Source organism: Lates calcarifer, linkage group LG6 (genome assembly GCF_001640805.2).
Source record: "Lates calcarifer isolate ASB-BC8 linkage group LG6, TLL_Latcal_v3, whole genome shotgun sequence".
Lineage (NCBI taxonomy): Eukaryota > Metazoa > Chordata > Actinopteri > Centropomidae > Lates > Lates calcarifer.
The window spans coordinates 26,480,295-26,501,076 of NC_066838.1; the positions used below are offsets into that span (position 1 = coordinate 26,480,295).

The 20,782-nt window shown below is 38.8% G+C and overlaps 2 protein-coding genes across 4 annotated transcripts; both read right to left on the minus strand.

Moving 5' to 3' along the window:
* Positions 1–261: 261 nt before the first annotated feature.
* LOC108876352 (macrophage mannose receptor 1-like) lies at positions 262–20,417 on the minus strand. Of its 3 annotated transcripts, none has more exons than XM_051071502.1 (6): positions 20,234–20,402; positions 19,792–19,982; positions 18,329–18,548; positions 17,702–18,034; positions 1,419–1,516; positions 262–637 (listed from the first exon to the last, which is right to left on the minus strand). In XM_051071502.1, exons 1-6 carry the CDS (start codon positions 20,268–20,270, stop codon positions 521–523), a joined length of 996 nt encoding a protein of 331 aa, XP_050927459.1. In that variant the 5' UTR covers positions 20,271–20,402; the 3' UTR covers positions 262–520. The 3 variants fall into 3 exon arrangements, with proteins under 3 accessions (XP_050927459.1, XP_050927458.1, XP_018521328.1); XM_051071501.1 differs by lacking the exons at positions 262–637; positions 1,419–1,516 and adding exons at positions 9,416–9,691; positions 17,473–17,570 and having other exon boundaries at positions 20,234–20,417; XM_018665812.2 differs by lacking the exons at positions 262–637; positions 1,419–1,516 and adding exons at positions 15,637–16,323; positions 17,473–17,570 and having other exon boundaries at positions 20,234–20,413.
* LOC127142599 (L-selectin-like) lies at positions 2,335–4,548 on the minus strand. Its single transcript, XM_051071503.1, has 3 exons — positions 4,361–4,548; positions 2,686–2,906; positions 2,335–2,503 (listed from the first exon to the last, which is right to left on the minus strand). Exons 1-3 carry the CDS (start codon positions 4,487–4,489, stop codon positions 2,455–2,457), a joined length of 399 nt encoding a protein of 132 aa, XP_050927460.1. The 5' UTR covers positions 4,490–4,548; the 3' UTR covers positions 2,335–2,454.
* Positions 20,418–20,782: the final 365 nt, after the last annotated feature.

Consider the following 20,782-nt stretch of genomic DNA (forward strand, 5'->3'; position numbering starts at 1 on the left):
TACACAGTTCCTGCATCTGACCAGGAACTGCACTTTATTCATCTCTGTTTAAACATGTTTTGTCCACCCAGTCTCACAGCAGTTCCTGAAATGGTCACAAAATGTCATCTATTGATCTCTGTTCACACGCAGAGCTAGGAAAATGTACTTTAGCATCAGAAGTGAAATGACTCATTCTACAATGATGTTACTGTTATTACCTATTAATTAAAATATAAGTTGTGTTTTAGCATTTCCATTGCAAGCATGTTAGCACACTGATGAACATTTGATTAACATTTAGCTCAAAGCACCGCTCACCTATGCAATCACAACAACATGATTCTTATAATGTATATTACTAATAAGATGAGGTCATAGAAATAGGACATATGAAAATTATCTGTATAATTCAAGATCATCATGCAAATTCTCGAAAGAAAACAGCTAAATATGTTTTGATAAAACATTATTCTTTTACCGGATGAAGAGAAAGGAAATGGAAACTGACAGAATTCAAACATTAAAGCTCATCTCTTTTCTAAGTGGTTTTCTTCTCAGTCTCCTTTTCCTTGTGGAAGACCTTTCCATCCGACTGCTTCCTCCAGCTCAGTTTGACGTCTCCGTCCACTCCCTTGTCCTTCAGCTTCTGTTTGAGCTGAGACACAAAAACATTTACTTTGTTGAATATCACACAGAAAATTCTTCACCAAACACTTTTGTTCAGTTACATGTTACCTAACTGTAACTGCCTGTTGGCGTGTTTTTTGACACAGGTCTGGTTTTAATGATATAGAGGCGTTTGAATGAAGTTGTTCTCAGTAGTCTGTGAAGTCATATACATTTTTGACTGTTCTCTTTTTAATGAAAATTACAAAGGTCATGAAGAACATTTACACAAGCTCTGCATCAAATAGCCACAAATCAATGGCACAGCCTGCCTGACAATGTGAGGGGCTCCATCTCTATTAGCACAAAACCAGTCTAAAGAGTCTGCTATTAGCTTATGGTCTCCATGACTCGCTTTTATGTGACAAGCATACATTTGTAACGTGTGTAGTTTTGTATTGTGTGTTGTATGTTCCTCTTTTTGTATAACTTTGTATGTTGTATCTACTCTGGACTGGACTGATTCTTTGCTCTGACCTGCCAAAGGACTACAGGCACAATTAGCTTTAGCTTGGGGCTATAATTTGGTGCGGTGCATCACATGGTGACATTTAAGTTTGAGCTGTTCACTGTCCCTTTAAGATAATATAAAATAAAGTGTATGTGTATTCATGGTAGCTGGAATTGGCTCCAGCTCCCCCTGTGACTCTGATGGATAAGCGGTTTAGATAATGGATGGATGTACTCATGTTTGTTCCAGAACTGAAAACCCAATAAGAAGCTAAAGTAAATACAATTGTAGAAAATTAAAAAGGTCAAACATTATTTACCTCCCTCAAGATGTCTTCCATCACAGCAGGGTCATTCAGATCCAGAGAGGAGCTTTTCTTCATGAGCCTCACTCTCACCACTTTCTTTGAGACAGGTGCTGAAAAACAAACAGGCTTCATCAGTTAAATCCTTACAAATATCACATTTAGAATAAATGTGATACTTTTTTACATCGGCTCTATATGTGAGTGTCCTATGGCGCAAGAAAACCTTAGCTTAGCTTAGCTTAGCATGGACTTCTACGGTTGCTCTTGCATCATTGAAACCAGGGCTGTAGTCAAACAGTTGTTTTGTTTTGTTTTGTTTTGTTTTGTTTTGTTTTGTTTTGTTTTGTTTTGTTGCGTAGCGTTGCGTAGCGTTGCGTTGCGTAGCGTTGCGTAGGGAGGTGCCTAACTTAGTGAAATGACCAGGAAGTATCTAAGTGGCAGCCATGATAAGAGCTGGTCAAATTCTGTATGTGCTAAGTAAAGGTGCTTCATCATCAACCCATCATCTGCTGCTGAACCCTACTGCGTATTAACTTTCCAAACAAGTTCATGGATATTATCAATAGTATGGATGATGAAACTTATTTTACAACCCAGTCTCACAGCAGTTTGTGAAACAGTCAGGAAAGTTAATGTATTTTTTCATGTATATGGACATATATTTCCATCATTTGTCATGACACACAGAATTTTATTGACCCAAAACTTTCCACTGTATCTGCAGGTAAAGGAAACCTAAACCTACATCTAAAGTCATGACTTACCACTGTAGCAGATAAATGCTCTCCTCTGACCACAGTGCTGGTCCTCCCATTTTCCAGAGCTGCTGAAGTCTGCTGCCACACAGTTCTCTGTGCCCTCATTAGGTTCACCTGTGATCCAGTACCTAAATGAGGAGTTACTTCCATCCGACCACTTCCAGGAGTCTCTGAAAAAGCCGATCCAGATATCTTGTCTTGAAGGTAGCAGCTCCATTATCTTCTGGTTTTCCTCCATGTTTCTCACACTGGCCAGGTCTGTGTGGTTTGCTCTGCAGTAGCTCTGAGCTTCAGTCCATGTCATGAGATTGTTGATGAAGACAAATGTGACATTTGACCCTGAAAACAGATCATAGATCATTATTGTCTTTAATCTGTTTTATATTAGTTTTATTACATTTTATCATTTGTCTTGTGTGTGTTAGTGTTTCCATCTGTACAAAGAGAAGCAGAAAGTGGGAGAGATAAAGAAACTAAACTGCTGTGTTGTATGGTGTAATTTCACCAGTTAAAATCCTCACCTCTGACATCCATGCAGACTGACTGTACGGAGGGTCTCACAACCTGTATCGCTCCACTCTCCATCATCTTTCATCTGTCCGCAGTGTTCTCTACTTATGTAATTGTCTGGTTCTCCAGAGGCCCAGTTCCTGAAGTCAGCCTCCTCCTGTGTGTAGAAACTTCTGTCTGACAGCGACCACCTCCAGCTGTTCACATCGTCGTACAGACCTATCCAGGCTAACTGGAAAAAGCATTTTTTATTAAAAATCTGATGTAAAATATTTGATCTTTGCTAAAATTGTAAAGTTGCTCAAGGCAAAATTTTTCACAAAATAATTTCTTGTTACACTCTTGATCCTGCCTATTACTCCATTTACACCTGTTATTAAAATGTGATCTATATCCAGACAATAAACACTGTGATCTTGTCTTTACATTTACACCTGATGATTTTAATGCGTTCTTGTTATCCTCATTGAGATTTTGAATGCTCTGATCAATGTACTGTGTGATGAACACATGTTACCTGATTTGATCAACATGTTTCCATTATGTGTGATTTGTCAAATTCGTGTTCATCATTGTAACATCAACTTGTCAAGCTGACGCAGATAGTGAAGTCTAGACTCAGTCATTTACATACTGGATGAAATGAACATTTAAATATTCAAATCATTTGTTTGTCACACACATGGTTAACATCCTTTGATAAATTTGTTTGTGTGGCGACCAACAGTTTCTAAAGTAGTTAAACGTGTCTCCATCTTTACCAGATGATTTAGCTGCTTACATGTCAATGCATCAACAATAATAATCAGATATTTAATAATTAATACCATTTTGTGTTCAGAGTAGTTTTACTTTTGATACTGAAGTACATTTGAATACAGGGCTTTTACTTGTAACAGAGTATTTCTACACTCTGGTCTTACTACTCTTCCATTAGTAAAGGATTGTAGTACTTCTTCCACCTTTGTATTTCAACAGTAGATGAATGTACTTGCTTGTACTAGTGTTTCTGTAATTTAATGGGACACATGCTGCCAACTGTTTAATGTTGGTATTGACAGGACTGATCCCATTGTTAAAATCAGTGAATGTTAAAATGACATTCTGTTATCCAGTTTAGTAATATGTACACTCATGTCTCACATGTTTTACTTTCTGCTGTTGTCCCACATAAAAACCAACCCAGTGGTTATATTCACTAAGAAAGTGGAACATTTGCACCATATTGTTTATTAGAGCCTGATGACAATGACCTGATACAGTCAGTGTGAGGGACTGAACCTTCAGTCACACTGTGTGAGTGCAGGACAGTTCACATAATGTAAGTACAGTGATGGAAGAAGTACTCAGATCCTTTCCTGAAGTAACAGTACCAACACAACAATGGAGAAATACTCTATAAAATCCTACTTCAGTGAAAGTACAGAAGTATTATCAGTGTCATGTACTTCAACTATCAGCAGCAAAAGTAGTGGTGGTGCAGTAAAACTTCTTCTGTAAGAAGTCACAAACCAATAACAGTTTTAACCTGAACAATATTTAATAAACTTATTGTAAGTTTCTCAGATAAAATCTACATTTGTGAAGTATCTAATAACTATATCTGTCAGATAAATGTAGAGCAGTTAAAAGTCAAGTGACTCAAAATTTTACTGCCATCTGTCAGTTACATAAAGGTGAACTCACATAGCTGTATGTTGGGTAGACCATTTTGCTCAAATCCACCATGGAGGTCAAGAGGTTCACGTCCTCCATGTTGTCTATAGTGGCCAGGTCTGTGTATTTTTCTCTGCAGTAGCTCTGAGCTTCATTCATGGTCTTTAGTTCATAAACCAAATGGTACTGATGAGCAGGGAGTGATGAGACAGCACACAGCCCTGTAGTGACAGACATGGATATTGATCAGATTTGGCCTAAAAATTCCTTCTATAAAATAGTTTGACTTTGTAAAATGACATTTCAGTGTATTCAGCTGTGTCATTGTTTTGGTGGTTAAAGCTCTTCTAATATAGACGTCATAAACATAAAATAACTTTTCTAATACAAATAATCACCTTGTATTGTGTTACATTTCACATCAATTAAAAGATAATTAAAAGATAAGAAAATTATAGAAAATATAAAACACTTGCCTGCTGCAGCTGTGATGATCAGAAGAACCTTTTCCATGGTTGTATGTTCCACCTTTGTCTCCTTTACTCTGTGACTGTGGAGCTGTTGTAATTTCTTATTAGATTGTCTACACTTTAATCAGCTTCATGCAAAGTTGTTTTGTAGGTATTTGCATATCTGGCTTTTCAGTGTCATACTGACTGATTTTCATACATAAAGGCTATAAAATAATGATAATAATGTTTATATAAAAATAAACAAATAAAAACAAAACCTCTGCTGCCATCCTGCACATAAAACAGAGACAGATTAATTTAGGACAGTAGAAAAGAAACAGAGATGAATAAAGTGCAGTTCCTGGTCAGATGCAGGAACTGTGTAGGTGTGACAGCCTCATTTACATTTAGAGATTGGGTCTTTCAGTGGTTTTTGGACTAAAGGACAGTTTGCGGTGCCATGCAGACTTCCCCTGAACCATTCATTAGTGCCACACATGAACAGCACCCCAGTATCATTTGACCTCATGCAAATTGTTCACAGGCAAAAATAATTTGCCTGTCAAACATTTTCAACAAATACTGGTAGGTACAAATACTGTGGCACTGTGATTGATACCAAGCTTTGTTTCCAGTCAGATACTGAAGCCGACTGTAAAAAGGTCCAGCAGAGTTTGTTCTTTGTAAGGAAGATGAAGACTTTTGTGTAATTTCTTTTATGAGTTCACTGTCACTTTGGGGTGTAGGGAGTCAGGGGTGAGGACCCAAATTCAGACACTGAACAGGCTCAAACAGTTCAACGATTTATTCAAAAAACAATAACAACAAAAGACGTAAAGCCAAAGGTAAAAAAAAACCCTTAAAATCCAAATTCCATAAAAGGGGAAGTAAGCAAACACTGGGGAACCAGGAAAACACACAGCACAACTATACACAAAATGCAGAACAGACCACAATAACCCAACAACTAAACAGGGGAGACAAGACTATAATATACTTTGCCACTGTTGTCATATTGACATGTTTTGTCCGCCCAGTCTCACAGCAGTTCTATTGATCTATCCTCAGATGCAGAGCTAGCCTCCCCAGCAGGACCTCAAACTGTTCCATCGACATCCTAAAATATGTCCAGAACTGGGCGTGGTAAAATTATTCACAGATGAGGATTTCACGCTTTATGCTGTTACAGCTGGCTCAACACCGAACATAACAATGGACACAATCAAGATAAAGTTTTACTGCATTTAGTTTATTGAAGTAGATTAATGAATAAATGATAAACCGAACAGTGTGCCAATCAGATGATCCAAGTAAAGGGTCAATAGCAAATGGCGAATGTCCAAATTGTAGTTCTGAACTATGTTGGCCCAATGCATGAACCTCTGCTTGCTGTTATACATGCAGTGTAGAAACACCAAAGGATTATGGTCTGTATAAACAACAACAGGTTGAAAGGAAGAACTCACACACACCTCAAAGTGCTGTAAAGCCCACAACAAGTCCAGGGCCTCCTTTTCAATAGTGCTGTAGTTCTGCTGGTCTGCAAAACTTTTGGAAAAATAGCAGATAGGATGGTCAATGCCTGCTAAATCTTCCTGGATGAGAACAGCACAGGCACCTGTACCACTTGCATCGACCTCAAGCTTGAATCACAGAGATGTCAGAGGCCCTCTGTGTCAAAGGAACTTGCCAGTAGCCTTTTAACAAGTCTAACTTGGTCACATAGCAAGCTGTTCCTACCCTATCAATACAATCCTCAACACGAGGAAGAGGAAAAGAGTCAGGACCTAGTTACACTGTTCACTTTGCGATAGTCTGTCCAGAACCTAGGAGTCAATTCAACTTTTGGCACCAGTGAACAGGGTGAACTCCAAGAACTGTTACTGGGAACTGCAAGACCATTCTTTTTAGCAAATACCCAACCTCTTTTTTCATCAGTTCACGCTTGATAGGGTTGACACGATAAGGATGCTGTTTAATGCGAGCACAATCACCTACATCAATGTCATGATGTAGTACATTTGTACAAGTGGATCTGAAAAAAAAAAAAAAAAATCAAGGTGATCACATATCAACCCAAGAATATCTTCCTTTTGAGAGTCAGGAAGATAGGACATTTGAGCCTTGAGATTTGCCAGCACTTATGAGTTCTGGAACCGGCCACCCATAGCAGGTGTGTTTTCTTTGGTCAAACCATTATCAGCAGGACAAGTGGAAACGACGGCAACAACACCACTCACTTCATTTGAAGGACTTTGCCCTTCTGATGGCCGGGCTGTATAAGTCTTCAGCATGTTAAGATGACATACCTGAGACTTATACTTTCTGTCTAGAGTCAGTGTCACTTAGCTTCTTCTTAACAACATAAGGCCCAGCAAACCCTGCATGTAACACTGACTTGGGTATGGGCGGCAAAAGAACCAAAACTGAGTCTCCAGGCTGGAAAGAGCATTTTTATCAAACTGTTGTTTCATTTTAGACTGAGAGTTTGCCATAGCCTGTTTAGCTAGGTTGCACACATGATGGAGACGTTCCTGAAAGTCAAGCACATGGACGGTAGGTGGTGAATCTGCCATTAGCTGTCCCCACAACAGTTTCAATGAGCCTCTGTGTGGCCAAACACCACACAGTCGGCAGGGCTGAACCCCAATGACTCTTTTACCGTTTCATGGACTGCAAACAACAGAAAGGGTATGGGCCATGCTCCAAGCAATAGGTGTATAGCACATACTTAAGGGTCTGGTGGAATCTCTCTAGAACTCCTTGACTCTCAGGATGGTAAGCGCTGGAAACCTGATGCTTCACAGCCGTGACCTCTAGTACCTGACTGAAGACCTTAGACATGAAGTTACTCCCCTGGTCTGTTTGGATGACTTTTGGCAACCCAAAAGTAGTGCAGAACTTCAGAAGCTCCCTGACTATAACCTTAGCCTTAAGAGAATGCAACGGTATTGCCTCAGGATAACAAGTGGTGGCATACATGATGGTCAGTATGTACTGAGGACCAGACTTTGACTTCAGCCAGTCAACAATAAGTCTCTCAAATGGTTCCCCCAATACAGGAATAGGCTGTAGAGGCGCTGGGGAAATCACCTGATTAAGTTTGCTTGCTAACTGCAGCCTTTAAACCAAGCCAAAAGAAGCGTCCTAAGATCCGGTTGTAGGTCTTTTTAATCCCCAAGTGACCAGACATACCGTTATCATGAGCTCAGTTCAGTATCTGAATGATACTCAGAGGCAACAACAACTTGGTAAGTGGCACTCCAGTCAAGCCCATCAGGACAAGCAGACCGCTTATGCATGAGCACATCATCTTCCACATAAAAAGCAACAGGGATTGGGCGCCCCCGTAGCCACATGGTTGGGGCATGTACCACATGGGCTCATGGGCCCTAAGCAGCTGGTCCCCGGATCGACCCCCGGTTCGGCCGGACCTTTACTGCGTGTCATTCCTCTGCTCTCTCTCCCTGTTTCCCGTCTCATCTCCACTGTCCTATCCAAAACACTTGGCCAAAGAAGAATCAGCCCACTGTGACCTTGCTAGCTCTTCTCTACCTAGCTGCAGTGGTTGTCACAACCGGGGGAGGAAACACCTTTTTATCAGCCAGGTCATTGCCCCAAATGAGGCTGACCCCCTTAACTGGAATGTAAAGGTGCAAATCAACAGACACAGGCCCCCTGACCAAACAACATTTTGCTCTGAGATAGGACACTTCACACCCTTAGCCACGCACAAAAGGTACAAGAGCTAAACAGGTGAAACAGCTTAATTGTGAATGCTCAACGCAAAACCCCAAATAACCTAACTACAACAAAGCAGGCCTCACATAGGTCATCAGGATTGACAGGATTTTGATGAACTTCCTCCTTCAGAAATAAACCAGTTCCCCTCTACCTGTGAGATTACTACTTTACTTTACCTGTTTATCTTCAGTGATGCACCTGGGCACGCCAGGGGCCACCCCAGAGCTATCACACAAAAAATAATAAAGTGGAGCTGGTCTCTCCAGCACCTGCTGGGAAAGTTCAAACAACTACCTCATGTGGCTGCACATAGGTGTCCTGACTAACTAGAAACAAAGGACTGGTTTGCTGATCGAGTCCCCATTACTATGTTACAGCTGGCTCAACACCGAACATTAGAATCAACACAACCAAGAGAAGGTTTTACTGCATTTAGTTTATTGGAGTAGATGAATGAATAAATGATAAACTGAATACCTAACACCAACAAAGGTGCTACTGTTGCAGGCTGGAGAGAGAGATAGTGAGGCCCACTGCCACAGGTGTGTGCCAATCAGATGATCCATACTCTTGTCTCTGTTATTCATCCTTGTTCAATACACGCTCATATGAAGCCTTTTCCATGGAAAAAGTTCATAATAATAATAAAAGTTAATAATAATAATAATTCTATTGAAGTAAAAACCACACAAATATTATCAGGAAAATGTACTTTAGCATCAGAAGTTCCATGACTCATTCTGCAGAGTTATGATATACAGTATATCACTGATTTTTACCTATTAATTAAAATATTGATATTAGCATTTAGCTCAAAGCACTACTCACCTACGCAATCACAATCGCACGATGACTTTTACAACATATATTACTAATAAGGTAAGTCAGAAATAGGACATATGAAAATTATCTGTATAATTCAAGATCATCATGCAAATTCTCGAAAGAAAACAGCTAAATATGTTCTGATAAAACATTACTCTTTTACCAGATGAAGAGAATGGAAATGGAAACTGACAGAATTCAAACATTAAAGCTCATCTCTTTTCTTAGTGGTTTTCTTCTCAGTCTCCTTTTCCTTGTGGAAGACCTTTCCATCCGACTGCTTCCTCCAGCTCAGTTTGACGTCTCCGTCCACTCCCTCGTCCTTCAGCTTCTGTTTGAGCTGAGACACAAAAACATTTACTTTGTTGAATATCACTCACTGCTGAGAGTTAAAGGAAATATCTTTGATATAACTTTGGAAATGTGAGTCATTATCTGAAACCTGATACTAAACAAGAAACTTGACTGTTTAAATATGAAATAACTGATTTCAGTGTTGTGTTGTAGATCTACTCCCATTGTTTCCAAAACTGAAAACTCAATAAGAAGCTAAAGTACATACATAAAAATTAAAAAGGTCAAACATTATTTACCTCCCTCAAGATGTCTTCCATCACAGGAGGGTCATTCAGATCCAGAGAGGAGCTTTTCTTCATGAGCCTCACTCTCACCACTTTCTTTGTTTTCTTTGCTGAAAAACAAACAGGCTTCACCAGTTACACTGTAGTTGGATAATAATGATGTTTTTACAAATATCACATCTTGAATAATTTAACTTGGCTTAGCTTAGCATGAACCTCTACTCTCTTATTGGCCTTCACACTCTTTGCATCAGTGAAACCAACACTTCAGCAACACAAACCCTTCATCTGCTGTTGATCCCTACTGTGTATTAACTTTCCAAATAAGCTCATGAACATTATCAATAATAATAAATGCAATAAAACATATTTTCTATATCCATAACTTTTTATTATTATGTTGTCCAGTCCAGCACTTTGGTCCAGACTAAAATTTCTCAACAACTGTTGGATGGATTGGCATGAAATTTGGTTCAGTTCATGTTCAAGGTTCCCAGACAAACAGTTAGAAGAATTCTGATGAAATGTGGTTTAGACATTTATGTTCCCTCAGGATGAATTTCAAAAACTTTGATGATCCTTTAACTTTTCAACTGGCGCCACCATCAGGTAAAACTTTCAGTTTATCCCAATACTCTGGTTTTAACACCTGCAAAACTAATGACATTCCCATCATCCTTAACTGTTCTTTGTGTTCACATTGAATACAGTGAACATGGTAAACATTATACCAGCTAAACATCAGCATGTTAGCATTGTCATTGTGAGCATGTATCTGCAGGTGAAGGAAACCTAAATCTACATCTAAAGGCTGACTGAGTCATGACTTACCAATGTAGCAAATAAATGCTTTCCTCTGACCACAGGTCCAGTCCTCCCATTTTCCAGAGCCACTGAAGTATGCTGCCACACAGTTCTCCGTGTTCCCATTAGGTTCAACCTCATTCCAGTACCTAAATGAGGAGTTACTTCCATCCGACCACTTCCAGGAGTCTCTGAAAAGGCCGATCCAGACACTTTGTCCTGAAGGTAGCAGCTCTGTTACCTTCTGGTTTTCCTCCATGTTTCTCACACTGGCCAGGTCTGTGTGGTTTGCTCTGCAGTAGCTCTGAGCTTCAGTCCATGTCATTGTTTTGCTGATGAAGACAAATGTGACATTTGACCCTGAAAACAGATCATAGTGTAGAGCTGAGCAGCAGTAACATAACCATAAGCATTAGTAGTGTGTAGTATAGTGTTAGTGTTTCCATCTGTACTGTCAGCTTGTTGCTCATCTGTAAAGTACTTTGAATTGGACCAACCTAGAAAAAGGTGCTGTACAAATAAAGTCTGATTGATTGATTGAACTGTGAGCCCAAATAAGGAAAACACAGAGACAAAGAGAAGCAGAAAGTGGGAGAGATAAAGAAACTAAACTGCTGTGTTGTATGGTGTAATTTCACCAGTTAAAATCCTCACCTCTGACATCCATGCAGACTGCTGTACGGAGAACATCACAAAAAACATCATTCCACTGTCCATCATTGGTGATCCATGCACAGTGTTCTCTACTATTGTAATTGTCTGGTTCTCCAGAGTACCAGTTCCTGAACTCAGCCTCCTCCTGTGTGTAGAAACTTCTGTCTGACAGCGACCACCTCCAGCTGTTCACATCGTCGTACAGACCTATCCAGGCTCGCTGGAAAAAGCATTTTTTATTAAAAATCTGATGTAAAATATTTGATCTTTGCTAAAATTGTAAAGTTGCTCAAGGCAAAATTTTTCACAAAATAATTTCTTGTTACACTCTTGATCCTGCCTATTACTCAATTTACACCTGTTATTAAAATGTGATCTATATCCAGACAATAAACGCTGTGATCTTGTCTTTACATTTACACCTGATGATTTTAATGCGTTCTTGTTATCCTCATTGAGATTTTGATGCTCTGATCAATGTACTGTGTGATGAACACATGTTACCTGATTTGATCAACATGTTTCCATTATGTGTGATTTGTCAAATTCGTGTTCATCATTGTAACATCAACTTGTCAAGCTGACGCAGATAGTGAAGTCTAGACTCAGTCATTTACATACTGGATGAAATGAACATTTAAATATTCAAATCATTTGTTTGTCACACACATGGTTAACATCCTTTGATAAATTTGTTTGTGTGGCGACCAACAGTTTCTAAAGTAGTTAAACGTGTCTCCATCTTTACCAGATGATTTAGCTGCTTACATGTCAATGCATCAACAATAATAATCAGATATTTAATAATTAATACCATTTTGTGTTCAGAGTAGTTTTACTTTTGATACTGAAGTACATTTGAATACAGGGCTTTTACTTGTAACAGAGTATTTCTACACTCTGGTCTTACTACTCTTCCATTAGTAAAGGATTGTAGTACTTCTTCCACCTTTGTATTTCAACAGTAGATGAATGTACTTGCTTGTACTAGTGTTTCTGTAATTTAATGGGACACATGCTGCCAACTGTTTAATGTTGGTATTGACAGGACTGATCCCATTGTTAAAATCAGTGAATGTTAAAATGACATTCTGTTATCCAGTTTAGTAATATGCACACTCATGTCTCACATGTTTTACTTTCTGCTGTTGTCCCACATAAAAACCAACCCAGTGGTTATATTCACTAAGAAAGTGGAACATTTGCACCATATTGTTTATTAGAGCCTGATGACAATGACCTGATACAGTCAGTGTGAGGGACTGAACCTTCAGTCACACTGTGTGAGTGCAGGACAGTTCACATAATGTAAGTACAGTGATGGAAGAAGTATTCAGATCCTTTCCTGAAGTAACAGTACCAACACAACAATGGAGAAATAAGCAGCAAAAGTAGTGGTGGTGCAGTAAAACCTCCTCTGTGGCTGATCTACATTATTATTCTATAGGACATTATCATGCATTTTACTGTTACTGTTTACTGTATCTAGTGATGGTGGAGGCTGTTCTAACTACTTCATCAGTTTGATCATTTAGTGGTTCCCAACCTCAGGGGTTACAAGATGTTTTCAGTTTTTTGAGTTTTCTCTAATCTAATCTAATCTAATCTAATCTCTAATCTTTCTTTTCTAATCTTTTTTTGTTTATTTTTTAAAGAAATATCAAATAATTTCACCTTTTTGGGTTTTTCAAAAGAAACCATCAGAGAGCCTGAACCAGACTCTGTTTTTCACAAACCAATAACAGCTGGGAACCACTGGTTTAACCTGAACAATACTTCATACTTCATAAGCTTTTTTGTATGTTGTTTACATAAAATCTTCATTTGTGAAGTATCTAGTAAGTATCTCTGTCAGATAAATGTAGTGTAAATAAAAATTACAATATTTAGAGTAGAGTAGAAGTGGAAAGTAGCATAAAATGGAACAAACCAAATCAAGTACTCACATAGCTGTATGTTGGGTAGACCATTCTGCTTAAATCTGCCATGGAGGTCAAGAGGTTCACGTCCTCCATGTTGTCTATAGTGGCCAGGTCTGTGTATTTTTCTCTGCAGTAGCTCTGAGCTTCAGTCATGTTCATTTGTTCATAAACCAAATGGTACTGATGAGCAGGGAGTGATGAGACAGCACACAGCCCTGTAGTGACAGACATGGATATTGATCAGATTTGGGCTAAAAATTCCTTCTATAATCACTTTGTATTGTGTTACATTTCACATCAATTAAAAGATAATGTATAGAAAATTATAGAAAATATAAAACACTTGCCTGCTGCAGCTGTGATGATCAGAAGAACCTTTTCCATGGTTGTATGTTCCACCTTTGTCTCCTTTACTCTGTGACTGTGGAGCTGTTGTAATCTCGTATTAGGTTGTCTACACTTTAATCAGCTTTATGCAAAGTTTTTTAGGGAAAGACTTATTTGCATATCTCGCTTTTCAGTGTCATGCTGACTGATTTACTTGATGGTTATACATAAAGACTATAAAATAATAATAAATAATGTTTATAATAAAAATAAACAAATAAAAACAAAACCTCTGCTGCCATCCTGCACATAAAACAGAGACAGATTAATTTAGGACAGTAGAAAAGAAACAGAGATGAATAAAGTGCAGTTCCTGGTCAGATGCAGGAACTGTGTAGGTGTGACAGCCTCATTTACATTTAGAGATTGGGTCTTTCAGTGGTTTTTGGACTAAAGGACAGTTTGCGGTGCCATGCAGACTTCCCCTGAACCATTCATTAGTGCCACACATGAACAGCACCTCAGTATCATTTGACCTCATGCAAATTGTTCACAGGAAAAAATAATTTGCCTGTCAAACATTTTCAACAAATACTGACCACAATCAGTAGGAACTTCAGGCAGTGATATATCCATTACATTAATAAAGCTTCATTCTACAGTGATTGTTCTTTCACATACTTGAAAAGGTGTTTAGAAGTTTTAGAAGAGCACAGCCCAGTGTTTCAAACATTCACCAAACACACACTGATATTGTTCAGGTACAAATACTGTGGCACTGTGATTGATACCAAGCTTTGTTTCCAGTCAGATACTGAAGCCGACTGTAAAAAGGTCCAGCAGAGTTTGTTCTTTGTAAGGAAGATGAAGACTTTCAGGTGTTTCATTTCTTTGATGACTGTTTTTCATCTGTGTTTTATTGAATCTGTTCTTACTGACTTTATTGTGGTTTGGTTTGGTTGCTTCAGGCTGCACTTTATGTAGCTCTGTTTTCTTTGCATCGGCCCAGTTTAACTGGATGGTAGCTGAGGGTCTGTTTTTGGCTTGATCTGATGCTGTTTTTATTTCTTGTAGTTATTTAATTAATAAAAAAATTAAATTCATGTGAAGAGGAACTATAGGCAAAAGGCAACTTTAGCGTTACATGCACTGGTTCAAGTTACAAAAACTTGAATATTATCTAAAATTAAAGTCACAAATTTTCTCTAACCTCTGATTTTTTGTTCATATTGGATAATTTGAGGGGGATACACTGATGATAGGTATCCAACAGCCCCTGACAGCCATCTTGAACCAGCAGGTCCTCTGCAAGGCTACACCTGTTTTAAACCGCTCAGATCAGATTCAGATTCAGATTGAAATTCTTCCCCCAAGCCAAATACTCAACACACTGGTTCAACTGCAACTGGAGTTTGGTCTCCTTTGTTACATGTGCAATAAACTTGCTAAATTTGCACATGTAATATTATACACATTACACTGTGTGTGTGTGTGTGTTTTGTTGTTCTGTATTTTTGAACTTATTTTGTATATATACTGTGTTGTTGTCTTTCTCATCTTCATCTGACTGCAAGCCAAGTGTCCAATCTGCAAATCATTCAGGGCGAATTCTTGGTATGATTATAAACAGTTTGACATATAATTTGGTAGATACATATTGAAATAAATGAACGTTTTTTTTTATATGGGAGTTACCAAACTGCAGATATTCTGATTATCAGGTCTGGTCTGGATATAACACTGCCTTGAAGTTCCTACTGATTATTCCCTACTGTCTGTGGTCAGTATTTGTTGGTCAAATAAGATGACATCAAATATGTTTTTCACAGGTGCATCATTTTTGCCTGTGACCAATTTGAATGAGGTCAAATGATACTGAGGTATTGTTCACTGTTCATGAAGGCACTGTGAACACTTTTGTTTTCCTAAAAGCACTGAAAGACTGAACCTCTAAATGTAAATGAGGCTGTCACAGCTTCACTGTATCTGACCAGGAACTGCACTTTATTTAGCTCTGTTTCCTTTGTTACTGACAGTACATTGCAGCACATTGTCAGATGTTTTTGTCAACCCATTCTCACGACAGTTTATGAAACAGTCATACAATGTAATCTACTGTAATCTTTTGATTTCATGCACATGGACAGCACGACGGCCATGCTAACAGAAACATGTACTTCAGTATCAAAAGGAAAAGGACTCATTCTGCAGAATGGTATATTATTGATTATTACTGATTATCTAAAATATGTAGAAGTACAATAGAAGAATATAAGTTGTATTTTAGCATTTCCATTAATAGCACATTAGCATGATGATATTAGCTTTTAGCTCAAAGCACTGCTCACTTATCCAATCACAACATGATGATTCAGTTCACACCCCTAATAAGGTGATGTCATAGAAATAGGACATATGATAATTATCTGTATAATTCAAGATAATCACACAGATTATAGAAAGAAAACAGCAAAATATGTTTTGACAAAACATTATTCTTTTACAGGATGAAGAGAAAGAAAATATTTGATGGAAACTGACAATAAATTTTAAAGTTCATCTTTTTTCTTAGTGGTTTTCTTCTCAGTCTCCTTTTCCTTGTGGAAGACCTTTCCATCCGACTGCTTCCTCCAGCTCAGTTTGACGTCTCCGTCCACTCCCTTGTCCTTCAGCTTCTGTTTGAGCTGAGACACAAAAACATTTACTTTGTTGAATATCACACAGAAAATTCTTCACCAAATACACTTGTCCAACTACACTTTAACTATAACTGCCTCACACTGGCCACAATGTTAAACCACTGACAGGTGAAGTGAATAACATTGATCATCTTGTTACAATGCAATGTTCTGCTTGGAGTCCTTGGATCTTTCACTCATCCAAATAACAACAGCACTTCCCCGTGGCAGCAGGACAGTGCTCTCATCATACCACAGAAGCAGCTCAGAAATGTCTCGAGGAACACGACAAAGAGCTCAAGGTGTTGACCTGACCTCCAAACTCCCCAGATCCCAATCTGATCCAGAATCTGTGGGATTATCTGGACCCCTAGAGGTCCTATGTCCATGCCCTGATGGGTCACTGTTGTTTTGGAAGCCAGAGGGGTACATACACAATATTAGGTGGGTCTTAAATGCAAGCCACTAAACTTGCCAGCATAGCAAAATTATGGCTTGAGACAACCCAACTCAACTAGACCACTGTCCACTGAAAAACAATATCTGATGCTCATCCTTCAAGTCAGCCTTAGCAGTAAGCAGAGGAAACCCAATGCTATACATAAACCAATGTCACTCTGTAACAATGTAAATACCACCAAGTGACAAAATGATGTGTAGCTGTCCCTCCAGGGAAAGAGCAGGGAAACAACAATGACCTAGCTGCTGGGAGTTAGAGGAAATATTTTTGATATACATGGTTTTTGCATGAAGTCAAATGACACTGAGGTAATGTACTTGTATGCTGATACAAACTCTTTGTTTTACTAAAACCACAGGTGAATGTAAATGAGCTTCTCACTCCTACACTGTGCCTTACCAGAAACTGAACTTTATTTAGCTCTGTTTTCTTGCCATTGTCCCAGCTTCACCTTTTTATGTGAACAATAGTGGCAGTGTTCATATTTTTGGCTTGATCAGTTGCTGTTTATATTTCATGTATTTCAAAAAGTCATCTATTGATTTGGTGCGACTCAAATTTACCTTTATTTTTGTGACAGCCAACACGACGGTCGAACACTATGACCTCTGACCATCAAAATCAAATCAGTTCATCTTTGGCTCAACCTGAACGTTTGAACAAAATACAAAGATGATACAAAGGTCAAACATTACCTGCCTCAAGATGTCTTCCATCACAGCAGGGTCATTCAGATCCAGAGAGGAGCTTTTCTTCATGAGCCTCACTCTCACCACTTTCTTTGAGACAGGTGCTGAAAAACAAACAGGCTTCATCAGTTACAGTTTCTAGTTGGATAATAATGACATTCTTACAGATATTACATCATAAATAATCAATGGAAACCTAAATCTACATTTAAAGGCTGACTGAGTCATGACTTACGACTGTAGCAGATAAATGCTCTCCTCTGACCACAGTGCTGGTCCTCCCATTTTCCAGACTTGTGGAAGTTTGCTGCCACACAGTTCTCTGTGCCCCCATTAGGTTCACCTGTGATCCAGTACCTAAATGAGGAGTTACTTCCATCCGACCACTTCCAGGAGTCTCTGAAAAGGCCGATCCAGACACTTTGTCCTGAAGGTAGCAGCTCCATTATCTTCTGGTTTTCCTCCATGTTTCTCACACTGGCCAGGTCTGTGTGGTTTGCTCTGCAGTAGCTCTGAGCTTCAGTCCATGTCATGAGATTGTTGATGAAGACAAATGTGACATTTGACCCTGAAAACAGATCATAGTGAAGAGCTGAGCAGCAGTAACATAACCATAAGCATTAGTAGTGTGTAGTATAGTGTTAGTGTTTCCATCTGTACTGTCAGCTTGTTGCTCATCTGTAAAGTACTTTGAATTGGACCAACCTAGAAAAAGGTGCTGTACAAATAAAGTCTGATTGATTGATTGAACTGTGAGCCCAAATAAGGAAAACACAGAGACAAAGAGAAGCAGAAAGTGGGAGAGATAAAGAAACTAAACTGCTGTGTTGTATGGTGTAATTTCACCAGTTAAAATCCTCACCTCTGACATCCATGCAGACTGCTGTACGGAGAACATCACAAGGTACATCACTCCACTGTCCGTTACTGACGAGCAGTGTGCAGTATGCGCTGCCATATTCATTGTTTGGTTCTCCAGAGGCCCAGTTCCTGAACTCAGCCTCCTCCTGTGTGTAGAAACTTCTGTCTGACAGTGACCACCTCCAGCTGTTCACATCGTCGTACAGACCTATCCAGGCTAACTGGAAACAATAATCTTTCTTCAGGTTCAAATGTGATGTAAAATATTTGACATTGCTCAACTTCTAAAGTTGCAGAATAATTTTTTATACTCTTGATGCTGCCTATTTAAACTTAATCTGTGTCCAGATACGTTACCCAGATAATAAACACTGTGCACTTGCCTTTGTATTTACACCTGTCATCTTGATGCTTTTTCGTAACCAGATTGAGATCAAATAGGCTGACTTACATCTCGAATTAACGTATGTTTTCTGATCTGGATAAGGTGTCTGGATACAGACTGCGTTTTATTCCCAGGTAAAATGGACTGTACTTATATAGCGCTTTTCTAGTCTTTTCGACCACTCAAAGCGCTTTACACTACAGATCACATTCACCCCATTCACACACATTCATACAGCACATATTCTATATATTTAATGTGCTTTCTAAACACATTCACACACCGATGTGAAACACACACATCGGAGGCAATTTAGGGTTCAGTATCTTGCCCAAGGATACTTCGGCATGCAGACTGGAGGAGCCGGGAATCGAACCACCGACCTTCTGATTGGTGGACGACTGCTCTACCTCCACAGCCGCCCCAGGTGTAAACAGGCTCTGATTCTCCACCACCTCTTTACAGCATCTTATAATGGATTTGGTTCAATTTTCAACAGAGTTTCAGGTTTGACCTCAAGGATTTGTGATGCTCTGATCAATATACTGTGTGATGAACATGTGTTACCTGATTAGATCACTCACTGTCAAATTTCTGTTCATCAATGAAAGTGTAACATTTTAAAAGCTATTTTACTCTGGTCAGGGTGGAGGCTGTTCTAACTACTTTATCAGCTAGATCAACCTCAGGGTCGGGTCCCTCCAGAGCGTCACAGAATGTTTTCAGTTTTGGAGAAATATTAAATAATTTTACCTCTTTGGGCTTCAAACAATTGTTCAAATGAAACCATCAGAGAACTCAGAGACATTTGAAATGTGACAAGGAGCCTGAACCAGGCTCTGTTTTTCTGGAAGTGAAAATATGTTATATTTTATAAGCTTATTGTATGTTGTTTATATAAAATCTTCATTTTCAACGTATCTAGTAACTACCTCTGTCAGATAAATGTTGCTCAGTAAAAAGTACAATATTTCCCTCTGAAATGTCATGGAGGTGGAAAGTAGCAGAAAATGGAACAAATAGTACAAGGACCTCTCAAACTGTAAAAGATGAAATGAAAGAGACAAAGGTGAACTCACATAGCTGTATGTTGGGTAGATCATTTTGCTCAAATCTGCCATGGAGTTCAAGAGGTTCACGTCCTCCATGTTGTCTATAGTGGCCAGGTCTGTGTAGTTTTCTCTGCAGTAGCTCTGAGCTTCAGTCATGTTCATTTGTTCATAAACCAAATGGTACTGATGAGCAGGGAGTGATGAGACAGCACACAGCCCTGTAGTGACAGACATGGATATTGATCAGATTTGGGCTAAAAATTCCTTCTATAAAATAGTTTGACTTTGTAAAATGACATTTCAGTGTATTCAGCTGTGTCATTGTTTTGGTGGTTAAAGCTCTTCTAATATGGACGTCATAAACATAAAATAACTTACTAGTGCAAATTATCATTATTGTATTATTTGACATTTTACATCAATTACAGAAAAATGTATAGTAAATTATAGAGAATATAAAAACACTTGCCTGCTGCAGCTGTGATGATCAGAAGAACCTTTTCCATTGTTGTATGTTCCACCTTTGTCTCCTTCAGTCTGTGACTGAGGAGCTGTTGAAATGACTGTTATCAACACTTTCATCAGCTTCATGCAAAGTTGTTTATGGAAACACTTATTTGCATATCTGGCTGTTAAGTTTCATACTGACTGATTTGTATGATAGCTGATACTGTACTGACCTGTCAGGTCATGAATAAAACCATATTTGATCTTGTGATGGGGGCTCCTTTTTGCACCCACACATCAAACAATCATCATCAATTTTTCCCTCAAATACAACGTTAGTTATTTTTGTGCCAATATTAGAGGTTTCTACCAGTAGTGGACATGAAGATATGTCATTCAGTCATTTTCATAGGACCAAAATGGTACATGGGATGGTGAATAGGAACATGAAAACATATGTGGAAATAGCTTACATATGCTTTTATGTTTCTTTCATGGACAGCACCAGTCAGTGCTTAGCACCTCTGGGAACTCCTTCAAGGCCATTCCAGGTGACTACCTCATGAAGCTG

Coding starts and splice junctions, on each gene's coding strand:
- LOC127142599 (XM_051071503.1), bottom strand. CDS start 4,489: ATGAATGAAGCTCAGAGCTACTGCAGAGAAAAATACACAGACCTGGCC. Junction 2,907..4,360: donor TCTACCCAACATACAGCTAT/GTGAGTTCACCT, acceptor TGCTTTTTCCAG/TTAGCCTGGATAGGTCTGTA. Junction 2,504..2,685: donor AGTCTGCATGGATGTCAGAG/GTGAGGATTTTA, acceptor ATCTGTTTTCAG/GGTCAAATGTCACATTTGTC.
- LOC108876352 (XM_051071501.1), bottom strand. CDS start 20,270: ATGGAAAAGGTTCTTCTGATCATCACAGCTGCAGCAG. Junction 19,983..20,233: donor GATCATCACAGCTGCAGCAG/GCAAGTGTTTTT, acceptor CTGTCACTACAG/GGCTGTGTGCTGTCTCATCA. Junction 18,549..19,791: donor TCTACCCAACATACAGCTAT/GTGAGTTCACCT, acceptor TATTGTTTCCAG/TTAGCCTGGATAGGTCTGTA.